Below are 26,635 nucleotides of genomic sequence, written 5' to 3'. Positions count from 1 at the left end.
GAGAGGAATATTTGAAGTAAGTTTAAGCCTTATTGAGGCTCTTGGCCAGTTTTTGGTGCTCACCTGGCCAGGAGAAGCTGTAGGTGCCAGGACTGCCAAGGGGAGAGCAGCATTCCCAGGGAGCTCAGTGAAACGAGGCAAAAGGAGAAGTTGCTTCTATTGAAATCCTGTGGCCTGTGATTCTTTCAGGGGATTGTGCACGTGCACAGCATAGCCTGGGATAGTCCAGACCATAGCCAAGGCCTCCAGGCATGGTCAAACCAAGCATAAGTAACAACAACTGCATAAGTACTGTCAGAAATCAGGTCCTTCCTTTAGAAACCAGGACATATTCAATAATACCTTTGTCATACTTCACTAGGTGCTTTTGACGTTGTTTTTTTTGCTCCTAAATTTTAAACTTCATCTTTTGTCAGGTTGCAGGCTGTTGTTGAATAACCTTTGTCACTGCATTTGCGGAAACCTCCTGCATGGAGACAACTTAAACTGCAATCTAACTTATAGTAACGTCAGAAATATGCTGATTAAACAGCAGTAAAACTCTGGCCTTGGGCTAAATGTAGGAAAATTTTCTCTGGAAATCCTGGGAATGTGTAAGCCCTTTTAAAAGCCTGTTAGTCACAAGAAGCTCTTGGCAGCTAATCTGACCTGTCTGCCTGTCCTGAAGGGCTGCAGGGGTCTTTGAGGAGGGTTTGGAGATGCAATCCAGCAAAAGGCTCTGGAATGCTATGCAGAGAAAGCTGATCTCGTTTGGGCAGGATTTGGTGAGCAGTGGAGAAACTGTGGATGTAGCTGTGGGAACTGGAAACAGCAGAATGGAAAAGTGCCAGGAAGGGGGAAAAAAACCCCACCAAACCACTTTGTTCAGGTCATTCAATATAAGTGGTGAAGAATAATCATTTTCCTTGGGTAAAGTCAAGCAGCCTTATTTATCTGCCTATTAGGTTAGTAATTGTTCTGGCTCACACCATTTAAACTCTTTATTGACTCATTATCCTATTGCCAGTTGCTCATTAATATTTGTGTCTGCGTCACAGTACAGCTGGGTGGTTTCAAGCAGATGGATCAAAGCTAAAAGGAGCTCTTTTTAATTAATTCTTTTTTTTTAATCAATTAAAGAACCATAATTGCAGATAGCAAGGAGCCTTATAACTAATTCCAATTGCTATGGTCCTCTGCTAAAGGAGCTGTCTAACATCTTTTAGTGCGTATATATGTCCAACAGAAACCTTAAATCCCATTTTGATAACTCAGAGTACAGATAAGGACTCTTAGAACAGGACAGCTGACCTGTTCATTTCAGACTGTCTTGCTACATCACCTCCCCATTACGGCAATTAACTTAGTGTAACAACATATAGTACACTCCAATAAAAATGATAAATAAACATTCTAATATGTCGTTGGTTCCATGTGACTGAAGCTGTTCTGACCTCCTAAAACTACATTTGCTGCATTATTTCTCTTGTTTTCAGCTGAATTCTGCTGTGCAGTTATTTGAGTTAGTGTTTGTGAGAGCAGCAGCTTAATTTCTGCCAGCAGAATTTGGCCTGGTTTCTATTTGTGATGGCTGCTTTCCTCTTGTTTGTTTGTTTTTAGCCAACAGTACAGTCAGATGGAGCAGAAACATGGCCAGAGAAGCTGATGGACACAGGAACACCCTGAGCAAGGTGGCATTCACTGCTGTAGAGACCCTCCTGAGCAAGGCATCAATAGTTGGTATAACCTGTGGTGAAACACCGAGTGTAACAGCTGGGAATGCTTTTTTTATTGCTGATGTACCTGCAGCCCTGATAAATCTTACCTGTGAAATAGTGAAGGATTCAGTGTACACTGAGAGGGGGTTGGTGGGTAGGAGGCTGAGAAGGTGAAGCACAGCAGTGTTTGAGCAGAGCTTGTGCCCTGGGCTCAAGGGATAAAGTGAATCTGCATCCTTGTTACTCGTCCAGACTCTGGCAGCCAGGCACCCGTGTTCCAAAGGGTATTGGCACTCCTGGAGCCAGGAGTGTCTCTAAATTCTCCAGGGACTGTTGCTATCTTTAGGTGGGGATATTACAGCAGTGGATGGCTAAAAAAGCCACAAGTGGCTTGATAAGATAATTTATCCCTTTAAAACTTTTAAGACATAATGTTTCTTGATTGTTTAACTTACTGTGGCATAACTTTGTTGTTTTGGAAAAGTTACATAAACCCCGCCCATCTCTTCCCAGCGTGTGCAGGTCACTGGCAGATGCTTTGGAGCAGATCAGAAAGCCCGTGGATGAGATCAGAAGGGCCATCGGTGACTTAAAGGCTTCTCCTGGAGCCAGCCCTAACAGAGCCTCAGTGCCGTGCTGTTATTGTCTTAATCGATTTACACAGCATTGACACGAGGTGAGCTAGCTGCTTCTTATCTTACAAATAGCAGGGAGCTGGTCCCTTACAAGACAGAAGGTGGTTAAACACCCATAAAAGATGCTCAGCCTGTGCTCTGGCATTTGCATTTACAGCTGTGTGCTGATAGTGTGTCCATTAGCATATCCATATGAAAAGCACACAGTAGTTGGAGGTTTACAACATCCTGTTGTTGGGCTGGGATAGTGCATCTGTTAGCACAGCTTTCTACAGAGCCCTTGAAAAGGGCAGCGGAAATCTGGGGAGCAAGAGGCTGGGGAGCAGCTGGACAGTCCTGTTAAATAAAATACCTGGAGAGTCTAACAAGAAGAAGATTGTGAGGAGAACAAGGGAACTGGGACTGTAAAACAATTCAGGGTGTGGGGGTTCAGAGGAGTTGGGAGCTCACAAAGAGCCTTTTGGAAGTGTGTGTGCCACGAGGAGTAGGAAATCTTTGTTGTCACAGCAGATAATGTGGCTTTAGTACAGGCTGTGCAGATGTTGAGAGTTCCAAGGCTTGCCGTGCCTTCGGGGCATTTGATAGAAAAGGAGTTGTTCCTTCTAGAAAGAGACCTTCAAGTAAAGTATACAGACTTTACACAGTATACAGTGTAAATACCTGTTAATTTGTTTTTGTACTTGACTCTCTTTGCACTTGCTCCCCAAAGAAACGCAGTGACCCAGGTGTCACTGCCCTCCTGAAGCAGCAGACACACAAAAAATGAAACATTCTGTATTCTGTAGCTGTTCCCTGGCAGAGCCAGAAGGGAATCCAGGAATTGATCCTCAGCTGCACTCCAGTCTGTAACATTAGCTGTGGTCTCCGTTTTCTGAGTGCAGTGGGTGTTTCTAACCCATATTTACTTTCCTAATCAGCAGTGTTCATTATTTCTTTGAAAAGATTTGTGTCCCTGAAGTTGTGGGTGCTCCCCTGCTGTCTGCACAAGTTGCATGAGTAAGTGCTTGCATTTTTGGAGTTGACACATCCTTAACCTTTAGGGTCTCAGAAATAGAATTCCTTCTTTACAAACAGGTGCTCTTTGTGTGCAAAGTGAGAATTCAACCCTGTCAAAGATAACTTGGTTTTGAATGAGTTTTTAATGGAGCAATTAGCAGCTTCATAGAATCATAGAATAGTTTGGGTTGGAAGCAGCCTTAAAGATTGTGTACCCCCCTTTTAGCACAGAATAAAAGTTATTAGAATATCATTCATTACGTTGTCCATAAAAATATTTTGCTTAATGCAAATAAATATATCCCAGACCTGTTCATGCTAACTGAACCCCCAAAGATCTGTTTTTTCCTTGGCAGCTCCTAAAGTGGAGATTTTCCAGCTATTTAAGGTCTGACAGAGTTTACTTATTGAACCACTTGCAGTGTGGTTAAAGTCTTTTAGATGTTATACATTAAGCTGATTTGGTAATCTGCACCTTAAATGCATCTTGTTACTGAACTTAATGGACCAGAGAGATTTTTCTTGTATTCCCTTTGTGCTTCCTTTCTGCAGATTCCATTCAGAAGCATGTGTTATTTTTATTAAATACTGAATTCTAGATTTCGCTGTTGTGGCATATTGCTGCCTACAAATTTGTTGTCTTCCCTGCTGTTCAGAGAGGTGGACTATGATTTATGGTGTTGGATAATTTGTGCAGTAATTTTGGCATCCAGCTGTATTCAATGGCCTTTGTAGAAAATTCAGGATAAGATGGACTTTGTGTTTGTTTTAGTGTTAAAACTTCCAGGATTTCCAGTTAAAACTTCCAGGATTTCTTTCTACCTCTGAAAAATGCTAAATTATCAAAAGACCCAAATGGAGGCATTGGTGGGTGTTTAAAGTTTGCTTTGAGCTACAATTTAGTGATTTTTTTCACTTTTTACTGTCAAACACTGTTGCAAAGTGGTGTTTCCAGAGTCTTTACTCTTATAACTGTACCCTTCCTTTTGTCACCCTTGCCCACCCTTAAGTAACATTGGCCTCTTCTTGTGGCTCCTTCACGTGTGCCTATTAATCTGCTTTTATTCATGTGCAAAGGTAATGCCCTCCTATTTTTTAATCCCTTTTGCAATCCCTCCTTTGGATTGCCTCCAAATTATCCCCTTCTATATTTAGAGAGAGGTGAGCCATATGGGGCTGGAGAGGAAATTGTGCTGGGGAGATGGCAGATGTAGAGATGAGTTTCAGGAATGCAAGAGGGACTGGGGCCAAAAAGTGCCGTGTGTAAGGATTTGTCAGGGCTACGTGGAGCAGAAAGTTGGATCCCCAGAGAATCAGAGCTTTAATGAGCCTGGCTGTACTCAGGACCCATGACAGGACATCAGTGAAGGGAAACACCAGGAGGTCAGGGGGCAAAAGTGGCATCAGAGATGTGACAGCAAGATTGAAGCAGTTTTGGATGTGCTGTGATGGCAGAAATCAGAGGAACGGAAAGTTTTGGGCACTGGGAGAGGGAAGGAAAATCCTGGAGTTTTAGCCACAGTCCTCTGATTCCATTGCACCCACCAGGTTAAAAAACACCAGAGAATTCAGTGTTTCCATGGAATTAGGAGAGGCTTGCACCATGTAAGGATCGGCAAAGGCACTTAGGGCTTCCTTCAGGCTTCTGAAATAATGACTTTGCCTGCTGTTATTGCAGAAGCTGAAATAGCCACTGGAATGGCAGGAATAGAGATTTTCAGAGAAAATGCAGCACATTTTTGCCAAAACGACACTTTTTAAGCAGAGCAAATGTGCTTTCCTCCCACCAGGCATTTCCACAGCTGGACCCCAGAAGGGGTTATTGCTCTGAGCCAGTGGCGAGCCAGAAAACCTTTTTGGATCCTTAGGTGTGTGTGGTGCTCCCAGGGAGGTTCTCCTGGGAAAAAACCTGCAAGATCAGGAGAGATTTTACCTGCCCTTGCAGAGGCCACTAACATTAGCCCTGCCCAGGTGGGAGGATGGTGTTGCTGCACAAGTCCTGCTTTTACTTTGTGGTTTGGTTGCAGGTGCTGTTGATTCCCTGTGTTTCAGACAAGGTATCAGAGTGCCGAGAGGTTTACACTGGAGCACACTCGTATTTGTCCACTGATGCAAAAGAGTCAATTAAATTAAAAACCCCAAAGCACTCTGAAAGACCAAAAGCAGGATAAAAAGCCAGTTCTGGAAATCTCATGTAGCACATTTCCAAACCCCTTTGAAGTTGTTGTTGGACAGTCTCCAAGCCCAGGTTTGTTGCCTGTTCCACGGTTTTGCTTTCTGCCCCACTGCCCATCTGCACAGGGTGTCTGGCTGTGGGCTGGACTTTCCCCCTTCTCCCATCTGAGGAAAAACCTTCACTGCAAAAGTCAGTGGGAAAAGATGGGAAATCTGAAGTTTAGCCTTATACCTTTTCCTTAGCTGCTTCAGCCATGTGCAGGATAATGTGAATTTAAGTTTGATGATTCCCAGTCCGGGTTCCAGGACCATTGCTTTTCCTATGGGTGTCACAACCTTTACATCATCTGAAAGAACAGGTTTTGTGTTTTATGTGCCCAAAGGCTGCCCATAAAGGTTGGCAAGGGCAGTTGGCTAAGTCTGCACAAGGTCAGTGAGGATGTCCAATAATTGTCCTAACACTTTACCTGTTATGGAGCAATAATGAGAGTTTTTTTTCATTATTTTCGGGTGAGTGAGCCTGGCAGATGCTGACAGGCAGCAGATGTGTAAAGTTCGAGGTGATTTGTAAGGGACCGGCTCATCTGACGCATGGTAATTGCATTGTGGGACATTGTCACTCAGCCCCGTGTCCTGCTCCAGCAGAACGAGGTAAAGGTCAGTTCAAAGAGCTGCTGAGGCGCCAGGGGCAGCTCAGGGCTGAAATTAAACCACTCACATCCACTTCTCCCCTGGGCTGGTGCTCACGGCGTGCCCAGGGCCGGGTGGGTGCCCCAGGTGTAGATTTAGGGATCATTTGGGTGACCAAGTGGTTGTTTGGATCTGGAGTGGGCATAAATCCCTCCTTTGGTAAGGCTGGTGTGGTAGCTCAATGCTCACCTGTCCACTTTTAATTTGGGGCTTGGAAGTTTTTTTTTTTTTTTTTGTGACTTTTTCCTTCAGTGCCTGTGTGCTGTGGCAGCTCCCCAGCAGAGCAGCACTGGCAGCAGAGTGACACAGCTGGAGGGGACAGTGGCCTCTCCATCTGCTCCCTTCTGCCATCTCTGTTCTGCCATCCCCTCCCAGAGGGGCTCTGACAAGTTTCTTTTGCCACTTCAGCTGAGTTTGTCATTTGTCACGCCCTGGAGGGTCAGAAGCTGCTCTGCCTCGCTCAGGTGAAGCTCCCCTGCTCCTGCTCTCAGGCATTAGGAGTGGTGTGAGCAGTGATGTTGGAAATTGAGTGGATTTGGTGGGAAAAGTGGTTTTGTCTGATGCTGAGCCTGCTGATGACCCCAAACAGTGAAGGAAAGGCAGCCTTGGGATGTCCCCAGTACCTGGGCCCTGCAGTGTGGGGAGCAGTGCTGCCTGTCCACGTGCTCTAATCAGGATCGATTTTCCTGGTGTTTGGGTGGGATCTTTATCACAGCCATGGTGTGTGGAAGTCAGCTGAAGGCCTGATTGACTGGGTTTCCTGGGCGTGCCCGTGCTTCTGTAATGGACCTGCTGATAAATCTGTAATACGCTGGAGATCTCGATAAAACATGTGTCGTGTATTTCATCTCCTGCTGCCTCATTCTTCTGCTCCTGCAGGTACCTAATCCCTTGCTCCTTATCTTACAGGACATCACATTACAAACCTTGTTCTTTATTCTTCTCCTGACATCCCCACGCTTGCCAGCAGTGGAAATTGCAGTGCTTTGCCTTGCTTTGCTGGGAGTGTGAGCAGTGGGTCAGTTCAGAGGCTGGAGGTTTCCCTTGAAGCTTTGCAGCCCTGTAGACTCACTGAGCAAAGTGTCACACTTGTGAGACACAGACCTTCTAGCCACTTCTTTTAGTCTCTCCACGTGCAAAACCTGCCAGGCCAGGGAAACTGAAGGAGAGTTTTGCTGTAAATGTGATTGGAGGCAGGTTTTCCCCCATGCAGAGCTGTTGGTAAAAGCTCTCCCTAATTATTTAAGCTCTGAGTTAACAGTTGTTTGCTGGCCTGCAGGCTCTGCTCACCATCCCTGTGCTGAGCATCCAGGGATGGATTCATCCCAGTGTGTGAGATACTGAAGGTACAGGTGAGTGTGACTGTTCCCTGCAGGATTTAGCAGAGTTTACAGGGCTCTTTTCAGAGATGCTAATTGAGAAGGTAAAGGTGATTTTTCATTGGAAAGGTATTTTTGTAGAAACAAGTCTTCTCTATAGAGTTTTGTGGATTTTTGTTTCATTTAGTGTTCCACCTGCTTTTAAAAGTCCTTTTCATGTGTCACCAGAGGACTCCCATTTCTTTGTCCAGCTTGGCCTAACTCTTTGTAGACCTGATCCTGAGCATTTCCTGAGCTCATTTGTTGGGTGGTAATTGCTGGTGGCCACGAAGGCATGAAGCAGTCTGAGATGTGTCCAGACTCCTGCTTTGCTCAGTCCTTTCAGAAGTGTCACTCTGGTTTCCATCCGAAATGCTGAGAAAGAAGTGAAGTTTGTCGTACAGGAAAACTGAATCTGTGCTTTCACCAAGCTGACCTGTGAGGGTGCTGCTTTGTCTGTGCAGGTCTGTGGTTGGTGTTGTCCCTGGATTCATTATGTTGACCTTTAGGAAGAGAAAAAGCAGATTCTAATTCCACAAATGTCTTCTTCCAGGCAGTTGTGATTCATGGGATTTTTTTTTTTCCCTAAGAGTGTGAAGGGAGGCTTTGCATTTAGAATAATTTTTTTTTTTACCCATGGCACACTCTATTAAAGTTTGTTGTGTATCCAAATTACACTGCTTTGCTTTTTAACTCCAGCTGAAACCGTGTCTCAAATAACAGATGTGGAATATTGTCATCCCACTGTCACACCGATTGTTCATTGTTCTGAGAAGGTCACATCATAATTCATTAACAATAATTATTCCCTGGGTACACCCTGCACTTCTTCACTCAATTGCTTCATTAACTTGAGAGTGAATCTCACATTCAGTGCTCCAATCAATGAAGATATATTTATAATGTACAAGTGGATGATATTAGTTACAATATATTAACTGCCTAATTTAAAAGAGAAAAGCTATCTTTATGAAGGGCAATTAACCACTAAGTGTAATTGATAATTCACATATCTATGATTAGGAAAGACAAATAATAAGAAAGAAATTAATCACCAGCATTATTAAAGAAGACACTAGTGTGTAGTTTTGATGAGCAGAAGGTGCTCTCTGGATCAGGACCAGATTTCCAAGAATCCTTTGATGGAACGTTCATCATCAGATCTGTTGTCTCGAGGTGGCTTTGGTGTTTGCACCAACCAAGTGAGATCATCTTCCCTACAAAATGGACCCAGCATGTTTTGTTGTCTTGAGAATCAGTGCAGGGACCTCCTTAATAGGAAAGTCCTTTTTCATTTTAATACAAAGAGTCAAAATATTTTATAATAATTTATAAAACTGGTTCCAGACTTGCCTACGTATCTGAATCTGCATGTGCTCAGGTCCTCAGAGATGATTTTGCACAAATTCACATGAAAACTGACAAAAAGTAAGCATTTTCATGTATTAGAGGAGCTGAGTGAAAGTCCCTCAGGCAAATGTTTATTTTTTATTAATTGTGGTACATTTTCGGTGCTGCTGATTTTCTGTGGCCACTTTGAAGTACATTGTGTCTCCAAACAGGTGACAGTTCATCCTTGGGGAAGAGGCTTTTTGGGGACAGCCACAGCAGGTCACCAGCTTGAGAAACAAAGCTGCTCAGAGGCAGAGGGCTTGCAGGGGATTCACAGAATGGTTTTGGCTGGAGGGGACCTAAAAGACCCCGTTCCACCCCCTGCCATGGCAGGGACACCTTCCACTACCCCAGGTTGCTCCAAGCCCAGCACAACCTGGCCTTGGATGCTTCAGGAATGGGGCAACAACACAACTTTTGCAGAGTACCAATCCACAGGAGCCATGTCCTTGGCTCTGGACACTCATGGACGTGTTTTCTTCCCCTGAGAAGCCAATTACCTGTAAATATTTATTAATGAATCAGTTAAAGTGCCAGAGTTTTTGGGATTATCCACCAAGTAACAGCACAGGTGTTTTATGAGAGATTTAATGATAAATGTGATTGGATCCACCCCAGTGTTGATCATTGAACTAACTGGCAGCTGCAGTGCCCAGAGTCAGCATTTCAGGTGCGTCCAGTCACAGCAAAGGATCCTGCTCCTGGTTTGGAATATCATCTTCACCTTTTTAGTGGAATTCACAGAATCACCAGGCTGGAAGAGACCTTCAAGATCAAATCCAACCCAGCCCAAACACCTCATGGCACCCAGTGCCACATCCAATCTTTTATTAAACACACCCAGGGATGGTGACTCCACCACCTCCCTGGGCAGGCTATTCCAGAACTTCATCGCTCTTTCCACGTAAAACTTTTTCCTAATATCCAGCCTGTATTTCCCTTGGCGCATCTCGAGACTGACACTCTTGTCTCATTTCCTTCATCTGCTTACCCCTTCTGCTGCCTTCCCTCCACAGGATCAAAGCCTCTGGGCTGAAGCTGCAGCTCTGCACCAACGAAACGCAGGCGACCCGGGAGAATTTTGTGAGGAAGCTGCGGGCCATGGGCTTCGACGTCTCGGTGGCCCAAGTGACCGCGCCGGCGCCGGCCGCCTGTCGCCTCCTGAGGGAGCGTGGCCTGAGGCCACACCTGCTGGTGCACGACGGTGGGACAGCACTGGGGGCACAGGGAGGGAGGGGAAATGCTCGGTTTTCCTCCTTGTTTTAGGGCAGATGAGTAGGTGTCTGGAGAGCACTTGACTCAGACCGAGGTTTATTTATTTTTTCACGTACTGTCGTGAGCGAAGGGAAGCGCGAATCTGGGGAAATGCTGCTGCTTCCATGGGATCTGAAATGGTGAGGTGTTGGAACCCTGGATGCTGAGAATTCCAGATTTTCTGTGCTGACAGGCACTGACCCCCAAGAGAGCACTGCATTGACCTGGGGCCGTGGAGAAGCTTCCAAAATGGAATGGTAGCACTGGGATTGTGGGTGTGGAGTGTGGATAGAAGTGTGTGGTATCACAGGGTGGGAAACTCAGAGTTTCAGGTTTTAGAATATAGTAATATCTATAAAGCAAGATGGAGGTTTTAGGGCAGAGGCTGGTCCTTCTTCTTCACCTTCTTCTTTACCTTCTTCTCCATGGCTTTGAGTTTTGTGTACTTGGATAAAAAGTCCACATTGCAGGGATGGTGGTTGGTTATTGGGTTAAAAGTAAAAATAATTTAAGTGTAATTTCTTAATTGGACAGTTTATCCTTAAAAGGCCTTGCAGAGAGAGAGATGGGGCTCCATTTTTAGTTTGTTGGAGTGCTGTAGAACTCGGGGTTTGTGAGACTGTGGCATAAACAAGAACTAAAAAACCTCTGAGTCCCAGCAAGAAATACCCTCTCACACATTTAATCCCAACCTTAGCAGAAAAAAGAAGCAAAGAATCCACAGTGAGGGATTTGTGGTTTTTTTTTGTTTTTGCCTCCTCCTGTAGATCTTGTCCCTGAATTTGCTGAGATCAATAAAACAAACCCAAACTGCGTGGTTCTTGGAGATGCAGCAGAAAACTTCACCTATGCAAACCTTAACGAGGCCTTCCGACTTCTGATTGGGATGGAGAAGCCTGTTCTGATTTCCCTTGGAAAAGGGTGAGTTAAGCTCTGTTTTTTCCTCAAGTCTCTGCATTTTTTAATGATATCTTCAATGGAGGCCAGAAATCAGTGTGGGCACTCCCAGTACCAACTTTTCAGTTTTTAATCTGTGTGCCTGGACTGAGAGCCTGGTCTGATCCGGTGCCTGTCAATGAAGAGGATTTCTGGTGCTTTAAGAGAGCCTCAAGCCCTCCTAGGACTCATGGAGAGTTTGGATTTTGATGTGTGTGACCCCCAAGTGAGTGAGTATTTATCATCTCAGAGGTGAGAACTGCTGGTTTAACTGCTGCCTGTAGCCACGTGTTCCTCTCTGAACTGAATATAAATGATTTTTCATAGTGAAGGAAACCCAAAATTTCCACAGGCCATGCTTGGGTAAAGGGCTGTTGGTGTAGGTTTGTGATGCAGTTTGATGCTTTTGAAGTGGCAGATCAATTGTTTTGGTAGTTTTAATGTCAGACAGCATTTTTAATTATTCTCTGCCCATTAAGGGTCAGTTTTGACCTCCTGTTTTCACACACAGGAAGAGATCCAGTCAGGTAGTTGGAATGTTTTCCTGAAAATAATGGATTTAGATGTAGTCTGAGATTTTAAACAGGACGTTATTAATTCCTGTGCTGAATAATGACAAATCCCAACAGGAATAACAGGAGTTATTCTTATCTGTTGTGTGATGCATGGGTTTAAAAGAGACTGTGCATGTTTATCTTGGAGAAAGTGCAGTGACAACTTTGCTCAGTGGTTCAATAGACTGTAATGGGCATGAAAACCCTTCTTAGGTTGTGGGTTATTGATCCAGCTGGGCAGAACTTATCAGTGGGAAGGAGCAGTTAAATTCATTGTGCTGCCTTACCTGACACTCTAATCCTCCAACAGGGGTGAAAAATCCTTACTGTTTCTCAGAAGGATAAGGAGAAAATGTTGAGCCAACAGAAGAATGGCTAATGTAAAGAAAATAATAAAATTTTGTGTTATGTAATACCATATTTCAAAATTAAATATAGAATCAACCTTTGGTTAGGAACTGTATTGTCATCAATGCAAAAAGGCTTTGTACCCTGTGCATGTAAAAGTATTTATTTGGTCATTCATTAATAGAAACAGCTCTTCTTATTACTTCTTTGAAATACTACTTTTTGTTAGAAAATAAAGATTTTGGGATATTCAGAGCTCAGTTTTCACCAAGAGCATATTGGTTTTTAATGGCTGATCATTGAGGTAATGGGAATACACGTTCTCTGCTGAGTTCTCTGACTCAAAGGAGGAAGATTATAAATTATAAGAACTGTTCTCCTGACTGGAGAAGCCTCATGGATGCAAAGAGCCATCTACAAAACTCAGCTTCATTCTCAACCTGCAGAACCAGCACAGCTGGGTGGACCTTAGCAAGGTGCCTGCCTTGGGCCAGCACCTTGGTTTTGGTAGAAGTTTTAGTTCATTCCATGGAAAAGTGTCAGAGTCACTGAAGCAGAATGCCCTGCTCCTGGAAATGGAGTGATTTACATTTAGCATCTGTTTTGGGCTGAGAGTGGGAATTGGCTTTGTAATTTCTTCTGTCATGGCACTGTCAGAAAATTAAGCTGTTTACGCCAGACTATAGAAGGTTAATGGCTGTTCTAGCAAAGGTCAAGTGGTCATTTTAAAGGAGGGCCATGCTGAATAATCGAAAATGGCAGAAGGATAAGGCATAAAATCTTAGCTGACTGCTCATCCTGCCCTTTTTCCTGTCATATAGAAACCTGTCTTTGCTCTGCCCAGAGCTTGGAGGAGCTGCATGATTGTGAATTGCTGTTCCAGAAAAACTCTCTAAAGACACCTTCGAATTCCATGAGCTTCATGGCAATGGGAGCATTTTTAGAAGGAACAAAATTCAGCTTGGAGGGGTTTTAGTCCTGATAAAACAGGGTTTTCCTGGTGTGGGAGGCTGAGACAGCAGTGATGGTCCTGTCTGGGGTCTCCTTGCAGACACACTGAGGAGGGGTCACAGCTGCTGGTTCAGGGTTACTGTCACTGCAGTAATGCACAGCCCAGTCCATCCTGCTCTAAGCACACTGAAATCCCTTTGAACCAGAGCAGTTGTTCCCAGATGGGCATCTGGGATCCTTTCCCTGAGCATTGCACAGTCCTGAGCCTGTCCTTTCCTTAACTCCTGGTGTTAAAACAAGGCCTGGGATTTTCTGATTGCTTGACTTTTTATGCAGCCATATGGACATCTATAAAGGCCCAGAAATAATAAAATGTGGTTTCTTTGTCTTTTACTGCCGTTTTCATTTCATGGGAACTTTATCACTTTCATTTCCAGACGCTACTATAAAGAAACTGATGGCCTGAAACTTGATGTTGGAGCATATATGAAGGCATTAGAGGTATTTTATAGCTGGAATTATGCTTACTCACCCTGTGCACCTTGTTAAAAGAGTAACTGGCATAAATATGGGTAATCTTCTGTAATTACTCACCTTGGTGGAGGGAGTTTCCACACATTGAAACTCATTTGCTGCATTCTAAAGATGAGTGGATTAATTTCTTTTCTGCCTTTCGCTTTTTTTTTTTTTTTTAAATTTGTTTTATTTAAACCATGAGCTTTTACCATTGTGGTGCCTTTATTACAAGTGAGGCCCTTGAAAGGGGAGGGGTCAGACAAGAAAAAAGTGGAATACTGTGTGCAAGATACCCAGGAAAACCTGAAGGTCCATGTTATCTGTTAGGCTTTTGTCTAGGAACAAGCAAGAAACAATTTATTTCAGCATAGCACTGATATTTAGTTGCAGGAAAATGTAACTGGTAAAATCTGCTTTTTCAAATGTAACTTTTCAAAACCTGGATTTGAATTTGGATTCTTCACTTAAATAATTAAAATCATGCCAGGTGGTTGAAGAAATGCTCTATCTCTTTTAAAGGCTCTCCAGTACTTTTGATGGTTTTATATAAAGGGTATTTGTTACATCTCTGAGAGATGATCCTAACAAAATGAGCAGTACTGGAACTGAGTTTGAAGATTACTCAGTGATGGAGAATGTTAAAGATTTGTACCTTGAGGTGTTTCAAGAGCATTTTCTCTCCTGCCAGAAAACTTTAAAAACTTCTGTTACCCAAATGCCCTGATATTCACCTTCACCTGCTAATCCATTGTGGTATTTAAGGGCAAAAATCAATAATCACAAAGGTTTTGTAACTGGAGTTATGGAGTTGAACAAATCCTTTTCCAATCAGCAATCTTTGTGTTTCTCTCTCTCTTTTTTTTTTTTTTTTTTTTTTCCCAGTATGCTTGTGATGTGCAGGCTGAGGTGGTGGGGAAACCAGCAAAAAGGTTTTTTGAGTCAGCCCTGGCAGAACTGGGAGTTCCACCAGAGCAGGTAAGGTTGAGGTGCTGTGCCCACGGGCTGTGCCATGTATTTGTGCCCACTGGTGCTTTTTTCCTGCTTTGCTGTAGCTTTGAAAAGTTTGTGACTTCTCTCAAAGGAGAATGTGACCAGGACTCAATGCCTGGCAGAAGCAAAAGAGGTGCCCTAATGCCTGGCAGTCTGCTTGGAAGACTGGTGGCTGCAGGGTGATGGAATTGATCCCAAAATGTCATTTATTTCCTGTGCTGTCACACTAACTACCTTCTTTTAGTAAAAGGGAAAGGCAGATAAAATATTTCATAATTTTGGTGAATAGGAAGCACTGACTGACCCCAGAACCCCCTCCTGTATTTCTGGCTTTCCAGAAACGTGCAGAATGTCTGGTGCTTCCTCAGTACAACCCATTTCCCCCTCTCTGTAGTTGTTCCCAGCTCCTCTTTATTGATTTGTTGTTCTGTCACACAGGACATAAGGATGAGTATGAGAAGCCTCACAAACAGCAGTGAATTACAGCACAATAATTCCATCAGGGGAGTTTGGGTGACATTATAAACAACAGGAGTGAAGTTTGGGGTGGCTTGTAGGTCCCTGGAGCCTGGAGATGAAATTATGGCCCTGTAATTCAGCATGTGCTTGGGTTTTGCTTTATTATAGAGTGGGGAGATGGAAAAGACCTAGTGGGCCATCTAATCCATCTCCTTCCCCGTGCAGGAATGTTCCCTGCTCCACAGTTATTAATGTTTTGTCCAGAGTAGTTTTCAGAGAGCCAAACAACTGGCAGTGCCCTGGGGATGGTGTTCAGCCCAGTGGGTCTTGTGGGAAGGCAGCTTTTCCTGAGATTTATCAGGATATTTCCCTTTTAAACTGCATCTCCTTATTTCCAGTTTTACTCTAGTTAACTACCAAAATAACTGCTTGGACAGATCCAATTATCTCTAGACTTGCTGTCATTGCAGGAGTTGTTTTTTACTAAAGCTGTGTTTCAGTGCTGCTGCTTCCCTCCATTCAGTCCCCCTGCTTTTTTCTGTGCTCCCTTCAGTCTGTCCATGTCTTCCCAGGAATAAGATAGCCCAGTGTGGACTATCCCTGGAACATGCCAGGTGCAGAGCTGCTCTCTCTAAATCCCTGCCCCAGGAAGCAAATCTGATGTAATGCATCACCAGCCTGGCAAAAATGGTCCCATAGCCCTAAGGAGTGGTTCCCACCAGCTTCAGGAATATTTGTTTTGGGTACAGAAAAGCAGGAATAGTCCCCAGCAGAGATTATTTACTCTTTCTCTGCTGTTTGCCATGTCTGCTACCTGTGCCTAATTTTATATTCTGTCAGAGCTTTGGCTTTTTATCCGTATTGTTTCTAATGTTAAATGCCATCAATGTGTTGTACTGATATGTCTGGTTTGTAGGTATAATATTTTATATTTAGAGAGTTTGGGAGTGAGGGGAGTGTGTTCCTAACCAAGGAGGAGTGCAGCAGACACCAGTGGATAATGGCACCAGTCACTCCATGCTTTCCACCATGGAAACAGTAATCCACACTGCTGGAGTTAAAGCCTGGATCGTGATTCACACAGGTGTAGGAAGAACAAATTCCAAACAAGCAAACTGCCTTAATTCTGGCATCTTTTCCTGACTTTTGAGTGCTTGACCTTGTGACTTTAATGTATTTTTGGAGAAGGATTTGCAGGTTGGTTTAGTTCGTGGTACACAGTAATAAAACCTCATTATTTTCAGTTTAAAACCTCAGTATAGTCACTTCAGTAAGTTCCTGTAATGCACTGCATTACATTTTAATCTGTCTCCTGGATGAATTCTGCATTTGTAGTGACATGACAGGGGCTGGTTTTACTTTCCTTTGCTTTTATGAAATGTTTATTCCAATAATTTATTCCACCTGTGGAATGCATTTAATCCATACCATCATTAAACCATTTTAGATGAGCTGTGCTTTTGAAAACATACTACAATTTTCTTTCACTTGGCTTTTAATGAAAAATACCTTTTTAATAAAGCTGTCTCACCACAGTAATTTGAGACAGTGGCAATTCTGAAATTCCTGCTTTAATCAATAAAGTTATCACCAGTCATTTCCCTTGATAACTGCTTCTTACTGAGACCCTGACTTTGCCTTCTGCTGCTGAGATGTTTTCAGCCTGCACTTAGGATAAGAGGAACTCCCTAAAGTCCAATTTTCATTTTAACCTTTCCTCAATGGCCTAGAAATAACAGATTGCCAGTATTACTTTAATAGATTGGAAATTTAAACCTCTTAGAGGTAACCAGACCTATCTTACAATTCAGTACTATGACAAAGAATAACACATCTTAAAGGTTACTGAAATGCCTAATTCATGTGTTTTAAGGCAGCTGTTAACAGTGGATGATTTTTACAGCTTTACAATAAAACCTAAATAATGTTAAGGTTCTGGTAGTTTTATATAATCATAAAAAGTTCTCTCTGTAGCAAATTATCCTGCTTTACTGGGAGTTATGGCAGGTCATACTGGAGTCCATAAACTACTGGGAGTTGAGCAATTCCCATTGCTGCCTCCTGCAAGCCTCAGGTGGGAGTTAGTGGTGCATGAGAGCAGAGAGAGGTCACCCAGGGGTGGCACAGGGGACCTGCTCCTGGGCCAGTGTCCCCTCCTTGCCCACCAGCTACAACAGGGCAAGATCTTCCATCCCAAAATAAAAGTGGCCAAGGGAAGTTTCAAGCTTCAATCCATGTGAAAACTTAGTGAGAACTGTCTGGCCCTGCACCTTTGGAGTTCTAAGATAGAAACAAAATTAAATAGTGATGTGAGGTCCTGGAGCCTGGGATATTATTCCTTGGGTGAGGGAGGACAGGGAGAAAAGTAAATGTGTTGTGTTTCTTGTGTAAAGGGATTTAATAAGTCAGGGTTTAGTGTATAAGCTTTGTGTCCTTATGGTCCTGCCACAGTTAACTTGATAAAGGTTATTAAATCTATAGCAAATAAATTTGTTTAGGCATAAATATGTCTGACTCCAGAAGCATTCTGTGTGCTAAATATTCTGGTGGAGTTAGCACACTGCCTTCTGTGCATCTCTGTTTGCATCCTGCATGGGCTCCAGCCTCCAAAATCCCCCATCTGAGGGCTGACTAAATCAGGGTATTCTCATCTTCCTACCTCCTTCATTTCCTTACCCTGTAATTCCTTTTCTGATCAGGCATTTTCCTGTGACCAGTTATTGAACACTGAAACTCTGATTGCAGGCAGAACCTACCTGAGGTTCCCACTCACCACCCCAACAGCATCTCTGAAGATTTATTGGCTTTGGCTGCTCAGGGTCTGTGGCACAGACAGCACCAGTGGCATTGCTGACTGTGGGGATTCTGTTTTGCCTTTCCACCCCAGATTCCTGGGGGTTGTGTTGATCTCCTCTGTTCTCTCTGCCCCTCTGGGCTGAGTCTGATGGGAACCCTTTGAGAGCAGCGTTTTCCCTCAGCTTTGGCACATGTGCTTTATTTGCTGTGTGTGTACAGCCACACACCACCTCTCCCCATCTTAGGGAAATAGAAATTACACCCATCTTCCTTCTTTGAGGATTTGTCTTAAAACCCAGAGACTCTCTGCATTTTTCCCCTTCTTTTTAGTTAATTTGTAGCAAATCTAAAAAAAAAGTAACTTTTGCAGAAGGCTTGAACAGATTAGTGGTGTGATCCCTGTGTAAGATGTGAACAGGAATGGAGGTCTTTTAATTCCTGCTTTCAGTGGCTATGTGACCTTTCAGTTTTATATCTTTCTCTCTCTTCTTACCATATTGCAGTCAGAGAGGAAGTTAAACCCAGGTTTGACAGGTAGAGTTTTTTTATTTCCCTTGACAGCGCACCTTTTGACCTCTATCTTCTTGCCAATGATTTTTTAAATCCTAAATGATTTTGGAATAATTGCTCCTCCTTTAGTGATTATTGCCCTTCACCGATAGTAAATCTGTGAAATCCCTGGGGGCTGGAGCACATTTTTGTATGCGTGTGCCACAAGCTGGCCTGGACAGGCATCGCTGCTCAGCTGCAGCTGCACTTCCAGAGCTGCCAGAGTCTTGCAGGAAAACTTCCCTGGATGGGGTAAAATACAGCCCTGGCAAGCAGGAGAGTGCTTGGTTGGAGAGGCTGCCCTGCTCTGCCCTTTTCCTTTGTCAGAGGAAATTCATTTTAGGGTTATTAGGACACAGGACTGAAATTGCCTTTACATCCCGAATGTTGGGATTTGGGCTGAGCAAGGACATGCAGGTGGTGCAGGTCTGTTCCCTCTCACCCTCAGAGAGGCATTGGAAGGAATTTTGTAAGAAAAAATAATTATAATCTCTTAAAGCCAATGGTTGAGAGTGATTAAATATCCTGGAGCAGCTTGGGGGAATTGGTAATGGTGCCTGGCTGGGGATGGTGTTGTCAGGTTCTTGCAGCTCTCCATGCAACACTGGGGTTATTCTCTTTTCCTTATCCACATTTACATGCTTCATTTCCTAATTACTTAAATCTAACCCATCATTTTCTCCCCATTTCATGCTGAATTGCTGGTTTGGAAGAGCACTAAGGAAAGGTGAAATATCTAGAGGAGAAGCTGTGCCAGATTTACATGTTTGTAGCTCAGTTTAGTTTATGAATAGTCTCAGAAAATTTAGGTTTATCCTGAGATTTCCTTTACATGCAATGTAATATGTGGGAGAAGATCCTGTTGCAATTAGATAATTCATAAAAGTAGCTCTGGAGGTTTAGTATTTTTATTCTTTCTCAAGCAAAACAGAGTTGGGGAAGGGATGGAAATTCAGGCAGGAATGTCTGGAGCTGGAAGGTACCATGGTTGTGAAAGCCAGGCAGTTAAATTTATGAAGTAAAAGGCTGATTTAAAATATGAAAATAAAATGGTTAAAGATGCAACTAGCGCTGTATTAGACAAAATTCAACTTTAATACAAAAGGTAAAAAAATCTGATTGATAAAACACATTACAGACTTTCAAATCTGTGCTCCCCCAGTTTTAGGTGCTGCAGAATAATCTGTTCTCTGCAGAATAATCCAGAACACCTTTGGGAGGTGTAAAGCTGATTTTTTTGATCGTTAATGGAAAATTGCTGTTTTGTGTATATACTGGGTTTTGTTGAAACTATAAAATGCCATTCCCTCAATCATTTTAAATTTGAAGATTAGAATAAATACAGCAATTTGTAATGCTGGATGATATGCACTTGAAATTTTGGTGATGTGATTGTCATCAGAAAGCACCCCTTGGTTGATGCACTCTGATCTAGTAAATGTCTTTAACAGAGGCAGGAAGGTGCTCTGTGCACTCTTTTTATCAAGCACCAGACAAATCTTAGCACAACCAGTTGCTTTTTTACTGATCTACTCACTTTGGTTTATTAATATTGGCATATACTTAAACTGATGACAACACAAACGGTGCTAGGCCTGTACACATTGTGTCATACTGTACAAAAATGAATAAATTCCATTTTAGAGTGACTTCTCAAACTTCTGTATCAACCTGGGAACAGGTTGGGATCAAGCTCGCAGTGATTACAAGCTTAAGCTTTTGACCAGCCTGTAGAACACCAGATTTAGGAAGTAAGCTTAATTTAAGCTGCTTGGAGCGTAACTGGAATGGATTGTTAGGAAGAGAAGAGGCCTAACTTCGTAAAACTCACCATTTTCTTTCAGCTGTGCCCCAAATCCGTTTGATTTCTGTGATTGATTACAAATTGTACAGGTGTGTGCTGTGCCAGTGCGCTGCTGGAGGAGCTCTGGCATGAATTACCCTCAGCGTGGTATGACTTTTAATCAATACGATGACAATATTATCGTGTTTAATTTGTCCAGTGGCAGCATTAGACCTCAAATCAAGCTGTTTGTTATGTCAGGGGAGGGTGACAAATGGCAGAAATGAACTTTTGCTGTATTTCACTGCCCTGACAGGCCATCATGATCGGGGATGACATCGTGAACGATGTCGGGGGAGCCCAGCAGTGCGGGATGAGAGCGCTGCAGGTGCGGACGGGCAAGTACAGGTCAGTGCTCACCCTGCACATCCACATCAGAGCCACGAGGCCAGGCTTTGTCCATGCCTTTTCCCCACCCTTTCCCCTTGCTGTCAACGTAGGTTTGCATTTGTTGTCTGCCCAAGCACGTCCTTGTGCAGCACAGGCTCGGGTGGATGGTGATATTTTCTTTTAGGAAAACACTGTGTGAAAATAGCAGGAAGGGGAGGATGGAGTGTCTTTGATCTTTGAAGAAATACTTTCTGCTAAATTCCTGCTGTATTTCTTTCATCCCAGCACATAGAACTGGTGTATTTCTTGGTGTTTGCTTATTTTTTTCCTGCTGCTGCATGAAAGCATTGTACACTTGATACCAGACATGTCTGAAACCCGTGGCAGGTTGGGATTATAAAGTTAGACTGTTGACTCAGCCATCCCTGTGGGTCATCTCTCACAGCTTTAGGAAGGGCTCCACATGTCTGCCCTTCCCTCCAGACACATATTCAGCACTGAGGTGTCTGAAACACAAGAGCTGCTTCCCCAGCTCTCACCTTCCCAGAGTGCAGGGTCCTGCAGGGTCACTCATGGCTCCAAATGCAAACCCCTCCTTGTGCAGCTGTCCCCATGATCCTGTGCCCTCCCTGAGCTGTCACAAGGCCAGCTGCTGAGGGGGGTGCACCTCTAAACAGGACATGACCCAGTGCTGAGCAGGTTGGGTTTGAGATCAGCTCAAGGTGACTCCAAATGCAGTGCAGAGATCTGTCCCTCCTTTTGACATTCTGATCCCAACACTCAAAATCTCATTTTAACCCTCTCCCCTTTCCCAGAACCATGCCTCCTTGTAGTGTGGTTCAGCCACACCCTTTGTCATCTGATGTCATTTGTATTTTCACAGTTTTTCTTCACTTTCAAATACTGAGACTGTAAAAGAAGGATGCACTTTTGGGGAGGGATACAGCACATGAAAATTATGCTTGCCATAAGCTATCTGAAAAATTATTTTGCTTGTTTTCACGTCAATCTGTTCCTAGATTTTCCTTTTTAGTTTGTGTAAGGTGATAAAATAATACCCTGTGCCTTAATTCTAATGGACCAGTAGGTGATGGTTTCTGAGGAAAAAAAGATAAAAGTGTATTGTGTTTTTTATAATTTTAAGATAGTACATCTAAAAATCAAATATGTATCTGAATAAAGCTTGGGAAATCCCAAAGATTAAGAAAGTAATTATATAGTTTGTGCTTTTGGGATTATTTGTCTGTAGTCTTTGTAATCCCAGGAGCTGGACTTGATGATCCATGCAGGTCCCTTCCAACTCAGGACTTCCTGTGACTCTAATCCCATTAGGTTCCTAATGGAGAAAATAAGGATTCAGTGGTTGATTTTATTCTGATATTAATGGGATCACTTTGCAAATCCATGTTTTGTTGCTACACAGATACAGGTGCCAGTGAAGAGTGTATCTTTGCACACAAAGGTGAATTGGGTCTTTGCTACTGACCAGAACTCTCCTGTTCCATGCTTTACCCATCATAAAATGTGCCCCAGGTGCTGTTGCATCCACACTGTTCAGGCAGCTGGCACAAACTCTGTGTACACAAACACACATAAATATGTATAATCACATGCTAGAAAGGCATTTCCTTGTGTCAAGTTTGAGTCATGAAGTCACAGCTGAAAGGGAGTAGCCAGCTGTCCTAGATGGGGAACAAGGATTGTGTTTCCTGTTTCAGAGTGTGGTTGGTGCTTTCTCAACTCAGGCACTATTGCAGGGCAGTGAAATAGAGATCAGTGTCTCTCTCAATTCCCCGTGTCGTGCCAAGCCTGCTGTCAGCAGCTGGGAGTAAAATGAAGTAACTCCTGTTTGCCAGGAGAGGTCAGAGGTGTGTCTGTATTTTAAAGGATGACTTATTTAGAATACTTAGAAAATCAAGGCACATGGTGAGGAGAGACAGAAAATAAACAAGCAATGGGCAGGATAAATTAAAAATAAATAAAATGTAATTATTTGGTGGTGTGGTTAGTTTAAAATCTGATATAGAAGTAGACAAAGGTGCTGTCTTTGCCTTTAGCCTTTGAGGACACAGAGTTCTGTGCTGCACCCGAGCACCTCTGGATGGCATCGTTGACCCGTGCACATCACTGTGAGCCACAGCCAGGGCTTCCCCACCATCCTGGGCTGTTTGTCCAAAAGTCTTTTAAAGCACAAAGCTCTCAGGGTTTTGCTGCAGGTGTTGGTGGGATTGCCCCAGGTTTCAATAACAGCACCACTGAATGGTTTGGGTGGGGGTTGTCCCCCTCTTTCCTCACCCAGAGGATGTCCCCAGCTGGCATTGTCACCTCCAGTGCACAAAGGTGCTTGGGGCAGCTCTCCTGCTTTCAGGCTCAGTGCAGTTTACATGAACATTTCAGGAAGAGGTTCTTCCCCCAGAGGGTGCTGCCAGGCTCCCCAGGGCCTGGGCACGGCCCTGAGGCTGCCAGAGCTCCAGGAAGGAGGCTTTGGACACAGCTCCCAGGCACAGGATGGGACTGTTGGGTGGTCTGTGCAGGGCCAGGAGCTGGACTGATGATCCCTTCCAGCTCAGGATACTCTGATTCTACAGTTCTGTGGTTTTTAAGGTCTGCTGCCCACCCAGGTTATGCAGGGATGTGCCCAGGGGTTGCCACCTCCCCAGGCTCTCACACTCCTGACCTCTGCAAAGTCTCCCCACTGTTGGCTGCTCCCAGTGTGAGGTTCAAAATACGGATTAAACATTCAGTTTTGCACCACCTTGCATGGAGTCCTTGCAAGGAGCAAAGTTGGCTCCTTTGTCTTGCTTCTCTTGGCTCTTTAAAGTCAATTAAAGTCTGTGCAGCCTATTTCCTTCAGTGTGACACACTTTGCCTGTTCCCCCTCCATCTCAAGTGTTGAACTCTTCCTCAGTAGCCAGAGCAGGCATGGCATAGGTCAGTCCAAGAAAAGCCATAAATCCTGCCTGCAGCATGGACTAAAACTTCTGCTGGCACAAATCAGGGCCAAAGTTGGGAAGGTGAGGGGATAAGATTGGTGTGTTGGGGTGAGCTGACACAGGGTGAATAGCTGTTGGCCAAGTCTAGCCTTTCCTAGGTGCAAATTCCAGATGCAAAGGGTCAGTCTGGGCTGCAGGTTTCTCCTCTCTGTCTGTCCCATGTCCAGGACAGATCAGGCCATTGCTGCAGGCTCCTGAGGGCTGTGAGATTTGTCAGCGTTGGGAAATGTGATGCCAGTTCCAGAATTTCTGTGCACACCTGGCCAACATCTTTCCCATCCAGGGAAGAACATGTTCTTGTCTTCCAGCTGGGGGTATGTGCTAATTCCACTTGCAGCTAATTGGCCTTGACATCAAACCAATGATTCCCACAATAACTATTGATTCTGCAATGCTGTGTAATATCCTCATTCCTTTTTTTGTAGCCTGCAAGTTAGAGCAGAGAAAAATTACTTTGAGGCTCTTCCAAGTGTCTCCCTGTACCTCTGGAAACAGCTTCCAGGTGCATCAGATCACAGCTGGATCTTGGCAGGGGGCAAAAATTGCTTCCCCCCTTCTCCGTGTTGTTGCTCACAGGTCTTGATTTGTAACTAATGAACTTTCCATTGCTGGTGTGTGGCAGCAGCCAGGAGTGTTCATGTCAGTGGTGCCCACTGCCCCTGCTCACCTGGGAGCTCTGGGCTGGCTTTGGAATGTGGCAGTGTGGATTCATCCCCTCTCAGTGCCCACCTGGGGTTGCCTTGCTTTGATTGGGGATTGATCTGATGGCCATGGCTGATACTGACAGCAGAGTCAACATCCCAGAGCTGCCTCATTACAGACATCAAGGATTCCCCAGGGATGGAGGCCCTGAGAGCTGCCAGCTCTGCCCCTGTTCTCCAGAACTGGGTCAAGTTACTTCATGTATCCCTACTTTTTAATTATCCTCTGAGAATAATTACCCTGACTTCCTTAATAAAGTGGCTTGTGATCTGTTCCTCTTGCCTGATTAAAGAAAACACACAGAATTTGTAGTAAATTGGCTTTCCAGGAGAGAAATCAAAACGTGACCAATACAAAAGTTGGGACAGAGAAGTCTTTTAGGCTGACTAAGGATTAGGAAAAACAGATTGTGTCATTTAATGAAGTTGTAAAAGTATTCTTAAAAAACATTCCACAGGTAGATGAATTTACTGCTGTCGCTGTGTAATTCAGTGAAACTCATGACAACTTCTCTGAAGAAATAATCACCTCTTGCTGCTCTGCAGGGAAGGAGCATCTCTCCACCCTCCCTTTCCTGCTCCCTGTTACCAACCCCGCCAAGATGAACAATTTTATGAGTTTTTTCCCATCTCCTGGGTACCAGCAGTGTGGTAATGAGAACAAGCAGGCAGAGGCACTCCCTTTGTGCAGAAACACAACCAGAGGCATTCTTAGGGCCTCACATCCTGATAATTAAGCCTGCTTCAAGTATTAAACGGAAAGAGTTCCACCCCATATTTGCACTGAGAAAAGTTGTACTGTAATTCATGTTGGTTAATGTCTTAAGCAATGTTTATTAAAGCTGGTGTCAGTGAGGTGGTTGTGATAGCTGATCGCAGGCAGGCCCAAGGCATAGCCTTATCAGCCTTTATTACATATTCAAATTGTGGTTTGCTCTGTCCGTGAGAGGATCTTCACATGTTTTTATCAATTTCTTGACCTCAATTTGGTTACCATAATATTTGAACCAGCTTTGTAGAGGAAGCTCGGAGTAAATCCTGCAGTGCCTTAGCTTGCACATCTGATCACAGACTTCCACCTCCCCAGTATATTCCAGTGTCCAGTCACAGAAATTACTAACTCATGCATGAATTTAATAATCTTCAGTCTAAAAGAGAAGTGTGAGTTCGAGGGGGGTTTATTAGCAAATAATTTATTTATTGGTAGCATAATAAACCTCGATGGAGCAGTGTGTGCTCAGGACACAGCCATGCTGTGTGCTGATGTGCTGCTCTGAAAATAAATTAGCCTGAGTATCAGAAAAGAGATCAATCTGCAATGAGAGTAGGGTAAATAAAGGAGGAATGGATCAGGTGAGTGAGGAGAAGCTGTCAGGAGCCTGACAGTTCTGCTCTCTGCCTGTCCCACGACTGACTTTTCCTCAGCAGCCCCACTGCAATCAGCTCTCCTGTCTGCAGCACTTAGGAGGGGAGGCAGTGTGCACTCTGCAAAGCAGGCTGGCAGTGACCACATCAGCTGCAATTTTGCTTCCCCTCTTGCCTCACATCCTCCCAGCTCATGCAGCAGCAGAGACAGCTCAGGTTTCTATTTCTCCTCTTCTGAAGCTGATAAAGGGCTGGAAGAGGAGCCAGTGCCAGTTTCTGCTACCTGAAGCCAGAGGCAGCAGGACCTGGTGGGGGCACGTGGCTCAGCTGGTCTTGATGTATGGGACTAAACCACTTCCAGGCCCTCTCTGACAGCATCCAAAGCTAATGGTCTTTCTTCTTTCATTCCCTTTTGCTCTGGTGCCTGGATGTCTTGGCAGGACGTGCTCTTCCAGCCTGGGCTGGCAGCCACCCTCCCTCCACAGCTCCTGCCCTGCCTGAGCAACACCAGAGCCCTTGGCAGCTGCTTGTCCAAAGTGTTTTCCTTTCCCTCCTCCCTGCAGCTACACAGCTCCTGAGCTGAGCTGGTGCTGGTGGCAGTTCAGGGCTTTTCCAGGCCTTCCACAGGCTGTGTTTATCTGCACAGCACCAGCACCTGTGACCTGAGCAGCACAGCCCAGGGCATGGTCCTCGCTGATTTTTATCCCTTTTCTCAGCACCTGCACAAGGCTGCAGTGAAACATTCCCCAGTGAAGGAGCCTTTCTCAGTGCTTGTCCCTTGCAGGACACCGAGCTCTGTTGGCTTGTCCAGCCTTTGACAGCATGGATGAATTCCATACCAATGGAAAACCACTTTATTTCTGTGAAAATGCAGATGAGAGTGCTGAAATGTGCTGTAGAAAGGGCGCAGCTGGGACAGCTGCACAATTTGGGTTTCACTAGAGATTTCCTTTTTTTCTAAAGCACAGGTTCCTCCTCTCTGCTTGTCTTTTCCTCCAGGCTCTTTGGTGCTGCATGGAGTCCTCTCACAGAGACTGCTCTGATTGATAAAACCAAGGCAGAGAGAAGCAAATAAGAGAGAGACAGGCCAAGTCAGCTGCTGATGTA

General features: G+C 44.2%; 1 protein-coding gene across 1 annotated transcript in view; it reads left to right on the top strand.

Annotated features, from left to right (window-relative positions):
• Window positions 1-26,635, top strand: part of LHPP (phospholysine phosphohistidine inorganic pyrophosphate phosphatase) — a 74,296-nt gene that overhangs the window by 1,419 nt on the left and 46,242 nt on the right. Inside the window, exons 2-6 of the mRNA XM_053949582.1 lie at window positions 9,960-10,147; window positions 10,965-11,118; window positions 13,424-13,487; window positions 14,385-14,477; window positions 20,396-20,487. Of these exons, the coding sequence (XP_053805557.1) occupies window positions 9,960-10,147; window positions 10,965-11,118; window positions 13,424-13,487; window positions 14,385-14,477; window positions 20,396-20,487 (591 nt within the window). The remainder of the gene's footprint in view (window positions 1-9,959; window positions 10,148-10,964; window positions 11,119-13,423; window positions 13,488-14,384; window positions 14,478-20,395; window positions 20,488-26,635) is intronic.

The sequence above is a fragment of the Vidua chalybeata genome, chromosome 8 (assembly GCF_026979565.1).
Source record: "Vidua chalybeata isolate OUT-0048 chromosome 8, bVidCha1 merged haplotype, whole genome shotgun sequence".
Lineage (NCBI taxonomy): Eukaryota > Metazoa > Chordata > Aves > Passeriformes > Viduidae > Vidua > Vidua chalybeata.
The sequence above is the reverse complement of the archived record's forward strand: the minus strand, read 5'-3'. Positions and strand labels throughout refer to the sequence as shown.